This window comes from Sinohyriopsis cumingii, chromosome 5, assembly GCF_028554795.1.
Source record: "Sinohyriopsis cumingii isolate HCF-2022 chromosome 5, ASM2855479v2, whole genome shotgun sequence".
NCBI classification, from domain to species: domain Eukaryota; kingdom Metazoa; phylum Mollusca; class Bivalvia; order Unionida; family Unionidae; genus Sinohyriopsis; species Sinohyriopsis cumingii.
Window position 1 is genome coordinate 26,315,335 of NC_142965.1, and position 10,618 is coordinate 26,325,952.

The window sequence follows — 10,618 nt, forward strand, 5'->3', positions numbered from 1 at the left end:
AAGAATTCATACACTTAAGTAGGCTTTAAAATTGATAGGAAATATCTTTAAAAAATACAAAACAATAAAACAAAAGTAATAAAACTATCAATGATTGCAATTTATAAGAGTTTAATGTAGTTTTTTTTTAGTTATTTGCTGCATGGTTTGCCAACTGACAGTTTATGTCACAATAAACTCAGAAAAAACAACATTAAGCTCTTTAATATCTGTCTGCTATCAATATGACTTACAGTCTTCCATTCAACCTTGAAGTTTAACACTGTATCACAAATTTTATTTCCACTTTTTAATAGCTTTAAGGATATCTTTGATTAAAGTCAAATTTTCTATGGTGCTTTTTATCAAGTCAATGTTAGTTCTTACCTAGGACATATATTTCAGTATTTTTATTGATATCAAGTCAGTGTTAGTTCTTACCAAGGACATGTATTTCAGTCTTTTTATTAATATCAAGTCAGTGTTAGTTCTTACCTTGGACATGTATTTCAGTATTGTTATTAATATAAAGTCAGCATTAGTTCTTACCTTGGACATGTATTTCAGTACTGTTATTGATATGAAGTCAACATTAGTTATTACCTTGGACATGTATTTCAGTCTTGTTTGTTATTGATATCAAGTCAGCATTAGTTCTTACCTTGGACATGTATTTCAGTCTTGGTATTGACCTCAAGTTAGGTACAGTTTTCACCTGTTTTCTGTCCAAATCTTCACTCCATATAGATAAATTGAAGGAGGATGATAGTATTTTGCCTGATGTTTTACTATAGTGAGGGACTGACAAAAAAGTGTTAGATCTTGGATTCAGCCCTTGGGGTGAGAGGTCAAGGATCACATTTTTATTGATAGTAACTGTCTCTTCTTGCATCCTGAACTCCATTTACACTAAATAGGGGAGGAAGGGACAGGGAGGTCAAAAATTACATTTTCATAGTACTTGCTAATCTTGTATCCTGAACTCCATTTACACTAACGGAGGGAGGGTTATTCCCAAGCTCCATTTTCACCAGTTGAGGGAGGATGGTTTTATCTGTTACATAAGAAAGAGGAGATGCACAATCAGGGTTTCAAAATCCTAAATATAAGTGGGAGGGGGATGCAACGGAAATAAAAGAATTACAGTTTAAATGATTCCTATGTTTAGTTAGCACGATGTTAATGAAATATTGTCTTTTCCTAATAATGTAAGTTTTTATTTGTTTCCAAATTTGCAGCTCAAGATTCTCTGATGGTTCTTTATCTGCCAGATTTGCCACTCGAGATCCTCAATCCAGACAGTCACAACGAAACCTTGCATCTCCCAGAGATGTCCAATCCAGGCAATCTGACAGGGAAATCCCTTCAGGAATATCCACTAGAGATGTCCCATCCAGGCAGTCTGCCAGTGATGTCCCTTCAAGACTATCTACTAGAGATGTCCCATCCAGGCAGTCTGCCAGGGATGTCCCTTCAAGACTATCTACTAGAGATGTCCCATCCAGGCAGTCTGCCAGGGATGTCCCTTTGAGACAATTTGCAAAGGATATCCCATCAAGGCAGTCTGCCAGGGACATTTCATCAAGACAGTCTGCTGATGACCTACAAATGAGGGAGTCTTACCAAGATATCACAGCAAGGGAATCTGCTAGAAATCTTACATCAAATAAATCTTCTAGAAGTCACACACCAAGTCAGTCTGAAAATGAGATGACACCTGTTCAGTCTGCTATATACATAAGTTCAAGACAGTCGAACAGATATGAAGCAGTTGACCAGTCTCTGAGAGACTCCAATGTTTCTCAGCAATCTTTGAGAGACCTCAGTACTAACCATTCAGCTCAAGCTGTGAGATTAAGCAATAATGATAGGAATAATTTATCTAGGATTTCCATGAATGAAGTTAATAATGACTATAGCCAGTATGAAGAAGAAATAACCCCAAGACAGGTTTCACATAATGGAACACCCAGATATGGGGTCCACAGTGCCACATCACGATCAGCCAGAAACACCCCCTTACCTGACCGAGCACCAAGCAGAGCCAAGACATTCCATGGCAATGTAGAGTCAGGCCGTCAATCTAGAGCTATAGGTAAGAAAGATAAAATAAGAGCAATGTTAAATTGTTAATGTTGTGAACAAGGTAATTTGTAATATCTAATTTGTATTGACTACTCTTCTGATAGATAGATTCAAGCCTTGTTTTCTCACTGGCAAAGGTGCATTTTCTGTTCGCGTAGTGAAAATAATAAGTATCTTTTTTTGGGAGAGAATATAGTAACATCATATGTAGTAATGTATTGCTAAGTATGACATAACATTACTCATTACAGCATAACATAACTCAGTATAGCACAACTTGACATAACAACTTAGTATAACACAACTCAGCATAACATAATTTGGCATAACAACTCATTATAGCATAACTTGGCATAAAATAACTAAGCACAATGTAACTTGGCATAACTCAGTATAGCATAACTTGGCATAAAATAACTAAGCATAACATAACTTGCCATAACAACTCAGTATAGCATAACTTGGCATAAAATAACTAAGCACAACATAACTTGGCATAACAACTCAGTATAGCATAACTTGCCATAACAACTCAGTACAGCATAACATAACTCAGTAATACATAACTTGGCATAACAACTCATTATAGCATATGTTGGCATAAAATAACTAAGCACAGTGTAACTTGGCATAACAACTCAGTATAGCATAACTTGGCATAAAATAACTTGGCAAAACATAACTCAGGATAACATAACCTTGCATAATATAGTTCTATTCAGTATTACTCTGTATAACAATTTTTAACTTGCCAGGATATAATATAGTATGACATAACTCAGTGATATATAAGAGTCTTACAACTCAGTATAATGTAACTGTAAAGTGACTCAGTATAACATAACTCAGTATAATGTTACTGTGAAACACATTGTTTTTAATTTATTTCTACTTCCCAGTAATGGAAGGTACAGACCTAAGTATGTATGATGAGTTTGGACAGAAGGAGATAAGAAACAAAGATGATGAGGAAACTCTGGACAAGCTAGAGTGGGAACTGGCTTCAGAGTCTGGAAGAATTACAGGTATGTCTTTCATTCATGCCATGTTACACCAATCAAAACACTTCAAACCTTTTATCAAATAAATCCATCACAGAAATATTTGGTTAGAGATAAGCAGCATAAAGAAGGGGAGATATACCAGGGAATGACAGAGAAGGAAATTAAATTCTTGGAAGTTCACAGAGTATTATAGTATGATATTCAATGCATCATAATAACTTCTGGAATTATTTAAATAAATGAAAGCTTTCTTGTAAACTCAGATCTGGAAAGAGAACTTTTGACCAAGGGGAAATCCGCTCAGCTAATGAGCTGTCATAATGAAGGCTATAGTGATGCATGATGTGATGTCACATGAATGTACATGTGTATGCAATGGCAGCTTTGGTGGTATTTCCGAGGTGTTTTTCCAATCATAGATGGAAAGTGCTGAGGATATTCTGATTGTGTGTTACATGTGTATTGCACAGCACATCATTTTTCCTGAAATGGTGAAAACTGAGAGTACATGGACATCCTATGATGGGACACCGATCCATTGAAGGTTAAATTCAATGTGGACTCAGGTGGGTCAGCTGAATAGGTAAATTGCTTTGTTTTTGGACATGGCTATGATGACCAAGGTGTAACACAAACCCATGATCTTGCTTCGAAGTTCGTGTTTGATACTTGACATCAGGAAATATCCCAGTTACCAAACTTTGGTGATAGCTCGCACATGGGGTAAGACAAATACTGCTGATTTAAAGGTCGAATGTTCAGAGGTCAAGGTTACTGTAACTGAAATAAACAAAATGGTTTCCACACAATAACTCAAGTATTCCACCATATACAGTACCAAACTTGGTTGATGGCTTGCACTTGAGGTAAGAAAGACAACCATCAATTTTGGGCTCAAAAAGGTCAAAGGACAAGGTCACAAGGTCACTCTGACTTAAATAAGAAAAATGATTTCCACACAGCTTGAGTTCTCCATTACTCTTGCTACCAGTCTTTGTGGGCAGCCTGGAAAAATGTTGGTGTAAGAAAGAACTATGTTTATTTTGAGTTGAAAAGTTGAAGGTCAAGTTCAATACCTGAAACAAGAAAATTGGTTTCTGAATGATAACAGTGGTTCTGCATTATATACCTCAGCCAAACTCTGTAGATGGCTTATGCTTAGGATAAGATTTCTATGCAATAGCATTAGTTCTACATTAGAGTCCTGGACCACACTGTGTGGATGTCTCTTTTGTATTAAGGAAGAAGCCAATTGATTTCAGGATAAAAAGGTCTATGTCAAAGTCACTCTGACTGTAAAAGAAACCCATTTCCCAAAGCAATTTCAGCTCAACATAGAGGACTGTTAAATATGGGGCATCATATAATGTGCTGTTCATAGCACTCTTGTTGCCATTCATGATACAGTGGCTGAATTTGGAGGGCAACTTTCCAGTAGGGTTTAGATTTACAATGAGGTTTCTGAATTTCACTTTGACACCAGGTGCCTCATGTGCAGGGTTAAAGGTCAAAATTACATCAAGTGTTCTTTCCTCTCCAATGAGTTTGCTTTCATTTTTCATTTTGATACAGCTCTTAAATTACTCAAGCTATGTTAAGCAAATATGTTTTTTACTGTTTGGCTCCAGAAGCTCTGGAGTTGGGGATGGAGGTCGGGGAGGTTATTTGGGTTAAAAAATAAGGATATCACCAATGACATGTTAAAGATGGTGTCAGGTCCAGTGTTTTTGAAAGTATTTATGAATGGAATAGATTTTAATTCTCTCATTGACCATTAGGCCCATGGACTGGAGTATAAAACTAAATATGTAGGGTTCTTTTCTCATTGACCATTAGGGTCCAAGGACAAGGGTAGAAAAGTAAATACATAGGATGTGTCCTTTCATTGACCCTTGGGGCCCAAGAACTAGGGTAGAAAAGTAAACATGCAAGATTTCCTTACACTATGTTGCTGTAGCATTAAATTGAAAGTACATTGGGTCATGCATTAAAGTGCAAGAAGGCACATCACTCTATATATGTAATGTATTTGAGTTCTGGCCCCTGGATAAGGTGTGCAGACTTGGAGTTGGTGGTTTGGGAGTATATGTGGAGATTTGAAGTGGAAAGTCATTGGAGTAGCACTGTTTTAAATTGGATTCAGTCAGAAACAGACTCAATTTCACCAAAACAGGCTTTTTTTGTGATTGCATCACATCTGCTTTCCTGCCTTTTAGCCATATTTAATAATTTTATCCTTGATTTTGTTAAATGAACACACATGGCGCTATCTTATATCTCTTTAATTATGTATTTTGTTAAAATAACACACACAGCACTATCTTATATATTTCTTTAATTATGTATATTGTTAAAATAACACACACAACACTATCTTATATCTCTTTAATTATGTATTTTGTTAAATGAACACACACAGCACTATCTTATATATCTCTTTAATTATGTATTTTGTTACATTAATGCACACAGCACTATCTTATATCTCTTTAAATATGTATTTTGTTAAATGAACACACACAGCACTTATCTTATATCTCTTTAATTATGTATTTTGTTACATTAATGCACACAGCACTATCTTATATCTCTTTAATTATGTATTTTGTTAAATGAACACACACAGCGCTATCTTATATCTCTTTTATTATGTATTTTGTTAAATTAACACACACAGCACTTATCTTATATCTCTTTAATTATGTATTTTGTTACATTAATGCACACAGCACTATCTTATATCTCTTTAATTATGTATTTTGTTAAATGAACACACACAGCACTTATCTTATATCTCTTTAATTATGTATTTTTTTAAATTAACACACACAGCACTTATCTTATATCTCTTTTATTATGTATTTTGTTAAATTAACACACACAGCACTTATCTTATATCTCTTTAATTATGTATTTTGTTAAATGAACACACACAGCACTATCTTATATCTCTTTAATTATGCATTTTGTTGCAGCTGATGGTAAGATTTCAAGGATGGATCTCCCAGAGGACATGTCTGATGACTCTGTCAACAGCAGTCAGGAAAGTTTCCGCTCCCTCAGTCGTCTTAGTCAGACAGACCATGGTTATGACATCAATTCAAGACTTAGGTATAGTTTCATTTGCTGCAGTCATATCAAAGTGAAGGTGCTCTCAATAATGTGAATCTTCACTCAAGGATTTTAGTTTTATAACTGTAAAGCCTTCAGAACGACAAAAGAATCTGTAACGAACAATAACAATTAGCTCCAATTGTAGAATGACTGTCTTCACAGCTCTGTATCTTGGTACATTTAAATGCATTGAAAATATTTTGTATACTGAACCAAAAACAATTGCATCATAGTTTACCACCATCATCATCATCATCATCATTATTATGTGTGTGTGCATATGCCTAGTATTCAGTTATCTCCAGTCAATAATTTAAATCATTGATTTCAGAAATCAACATAATTTTGTTAAAATCAACATAATGTTATTAATTTTTTCACCTTTGCTCCAGAAAGGACCTTTTTGATTTAAAAATTATTAGTTACAATATTAGGTCTTTGTCACCAGTAATAGAGTTGTCCTTTTGCATCCCATATCTTGATAATAACTTGATGGGGTGGGGGATTCAAGGTCATAATCATTGTTACAAAAAATAGAAAATTGATTTGGATAAAACATTTACTTCCAGACATGAACCTAAGTTCTTTTCAGCTAATTTCGGTGAATCTTGCTACATGTATTATAATGTTGATTGGGAGTTGGTCATTTAAAGCTAAGGTCACCATTACTGAAATAGACGTCTTTTTTTGATTTCATTTCTTGACAGTAACAGATAAATGTTCTATGATTATTTTGTTGGGATGCAAGGTGCAGTTTGTTGTACTCTTGTAAATAAATAAGTTAGTTCTGTAAATTCTTAGTTTGGCCCATGAAACTCCTCTGGCTAGTCATTTAGGGATCAATAAGACTTATCACAAGTTTTTGAATTACTTTTATTGGCCAAAAATTAAAAGTGATGTTTGTAAGTACTGCAGATCTTATTACACACATCTAAGGGTAGAAAAACCCCAATCAGAAGATACCTAAGGCTCATCTGCAACCCATTCTTGAATTTGACTAACCTTTTAGCAGAATAATGGTAGACTGTATCTGTCCCTTTTCAAGGACTAAGTCGGGCAACCAATACTTGTTGACCATAATGTGTGTGTCTACAAGAATGCCAGAGGCAATTCCTTTGAGGAATATTAAAACTAAAAAAAATACTCAAGTTTTAGTAAGATTTTACTCAACTTGGCCTGCTCAAATCTGTCCAGTCTGATCAAGGGTCAAATTTTTTGTCTGGAATTTTCCAGCAAATTATGTGTGAATTAGGCATACAGCAGTTTAGGTCAAAAGTGAAATTAAGGTATGATAGAAATACAATGGAAAGTGAAATTAAGGTATGATAGAAATACAATGGAAAGTGAAATTAAGGTATGATAGAAATACAATGGAAAGTGAAATTAAGGTATGATAGAAATACAATGGAAAGTGAAATTAAGGTATGATAGAAATACAACAGAAAGTGAAATTAAGGTGTGATAGAAATACAATGGAAAGAACTTTTCAGTATGGTGATAGGGTTCCGTTTCTCTTGCTCATTCTTCAAAATCTTCTTCAGATTAGGTTAATGTTCCTTACAAAGTTAGAAAGAAAATGAGTGAGTTAAATTACAATATTAGTATTCCTGGGATGTAAATATATTAAAGAAGTACCAGTATGTTGGTAGAGATGGTCAGGTTAATAATGCAGTCATAAATAAAATTGCAGTCATTGATAAAATTGGAAATGCAACATTGGTCACCAGAGTTAACCTTTTGAAAGGATTCTGGCAATTCCACTGACAGAAAAGGCAAAGGAAATTTGGGCATATCTTAGTCCAGATGGACTTTATCAGGAATGGAATGGACTTTATCAATATAAAGTGATGCCATTTGGAATGAAAGGAATGGAATGGACATAATTACATCTGGTCTAGATAATTGTGATGCTTACATTGATGATGCTATCATCTACAGAGACACAAGGAAAGATCACTTAGAGATAATTTGGAAAGTCTTTGACAGACTGACTGTTGCAAATTTGACACTTAATTTATCTAAAAGAACATTTTGCCATGCTTGTGTTCCATTTCTATCACATATCTCGGGACAAGGGCAAGTTAAACCCATAGATGATAAGGTCAAGGCTATCTCTGAATTCCTTGTGCCTATCAGTAAGAAGCAACTGAATCAATTTTGGGTATGGATGGATAATACAGGAAATATTTATATAATCAGGTTCTCAAACAAATCTTGGAGGATAATAATAAAAGTTAATTGTTGTTGCTAGTAAAAAATTTAACTTGGGTCAAGGCCACACATATTTTTCAAGCCAAGGCTACACATATTTTGCAAGCCAAGGTTAAACATATTTTGCAAGCCAAGGCTACACATAATTTTCAAGCCAAGGCTACACATATTTTTCAAGCCATTAAGGCTACACATATTTTTAAAGCCAAGGCTACACATATTTTGCAAGCCAAGGCTACACATAATTTTCAAGCCAAGGCTACACATATTTTTCAAGCCAAGGCTACACATATTTTTCAAGCCAAGGCTGCACACATATTTTTCAAGTCACGGCTACACAAGTTTTTCAAGCCATGGCTACACAAGTTTTTCAAGCCAAGGCTTAGCACATATATTTACAAGCCAAGGCTACACATATTTTGCAAGCCAAGGCTACGCATTATTTTCAAACCAGGGCTACACATATTTTTCAAGGCAAGGCTTAGCACATATATTTACAAGCCAAGGCTACACATATTTTTCAAGCCAAGGCTACACATAATTTTCAAACCAAGGCTACACATATTTTTCAAGTCACGGCTACACAAGTTTTTCAAGCCATGGCTACACATATTTTTCAAGCCAAGGCTTAGCACATATATTTACAAGCCAAGGCTACACATATTTTTCAAGCCAAGGCTTAGCACATATATTTACAAGCCAAGGCTACACATAATTTTCAAGTCACGGCTACACATATTTTTGAAGCCAAGGCTTAGCACATATATTTACAAGCCAAGGCTACACATATTTTTCAAGTCACGGCCACACATATTTTTCAAGCCAAGGCTTAGCACATATATTTACAAGCCAAGGCTACACATATTTTTCAAGTCACGGCTACACATGTTTTTCAAGCCATGGCTACATATATTTTGTTCAAAAGGTCTGGTGCACTAACACTGCAACACAGTATAGTTATAAAGATATGATATGTGGGACTGATGTATTTTCTGTTCAGTTTTAAGTCTTTGATAAGTCCAGCAGATAATGTTTTGCACCTCTTTTTTCTTACATGTTTATAGAGTATTTTAACAGCTGGAAAATATAATCACCAATATATAGGACACTTTTTATGTCAAGTTAGAAAATTGGTCATTGGACAGAGATAGGAGCACATTTATCAGATGAGTGGTCACAGGCTATTGTCTGTAAAGATGACTCACTCCTCATGGCTGTCCACATTGATTCAAGTCTCGGACTTGGCCAATGTGGGTATGTCAGAAAGCTTGCCAATAACTTTCTGTGGGTTGGTGGTTTGTCCTGAGATTTTTCTGGGTTCTTCCTCCACCAGATATACTGCCTGCCATGACATATATATTTGAATGATAATATAGATGAAAGGAATACAAATAAATACATTAAAACATTGTGCATACTGTGTGTAACATTAAACAGTTTTGTTTCATCATTTTCTTGCAGGAAGGATGAATTAGTTGATGATGATGAAGATGATGAAAACAGAAGCTTGGATGAGGAAGAAGTCAGAGCCCTAGATTAATATGCTAGCAGTTTATTTAGTAATAGATTTTTTTTGGTGCCTAATTTTCTATATGGATAACAGTGTCTCATTTCTGATGAGGATAAAAGTGTCTGATTCTGATGAGGATAACTGTGTCTGATTTCTAATGAAGATAACACAGTGTGATTTCTGATGAGGATAACAGTGTCTGATTTTTGATGAAGTTAGCATTGTCTGATTTCTGATGAAGATAATAGTGTTTGATTTCTAATGAAAATAACAGTGTTTCATGTCTGATGAAGATGACAGTGTCTCGTGTCTGAGGATTATAACCTTTTTCATGGAATTACCAAAGAAGTTTAAGTGGAATAATTAAAATATATGTGTGTGTGTGTGTATGTGTGTGTGTGAAATATCACATACTCTGTTCCGTGCTTGAATTTATTTTGCACATGTAATCACTTGTATATTGCCTTGATTGTCCAGCGTATATTAAAATGTATTTCAATTTTCTTTGCCTGTTCATTGGTATTATTTATAAAATAAAAAAGCTGCTTCCAAGGATTGTTACTGCAAATTCACATGCTTTTCATGCATTTCCCATAATTTCTTGATTTTGAAGGAAAACGGAAAGTATTAAATTGAATCTTTCTGTTGTACGTCCTTCCGTTTTCACAGACTCCTTAAATGTGTGTGTATTTGGTTAGGAAATTTAACATAGCTT

General features: G+C 34.7%; 1 protein-coding gene across 1 annotated transcript in view; it reads left to right on the forward strand.

Moving 5' to 3' along the window:
- LOC149798826 (uncharacterized) overlaps positions 1 to 10,407 on the forward strand; it is a 92,387-nt gene extending 81,980 nt beyond the window's left edge. The window contains exons 17-20 of the mRNA XM_089957724.1: positions 1,218 to 2,074; positions 2,964 to 3,089; positions 6,044 to 6,179; positions 9,855 to 10,407. Coding sequence (XP_089813850.1) covers positions 1,218 to 2,074; positions 2,964 to 3,089; positions 6,044 to 6,179; positions 9,855 to 9,933 — 1,198 coding nt within the window. The 3' untranslated portion in view covers positions 9,934 to 10,407. The remainder of the gene's footprint in view (positions 1 to 1,217; positions 2,075 to 2,963; positions 3,090 to 6,043; positions 6,180 to 9,854) is intronic.
- The last annotated feature ends 211 nt before the right edge of the window (positions 10,408 to 10,618 follow it).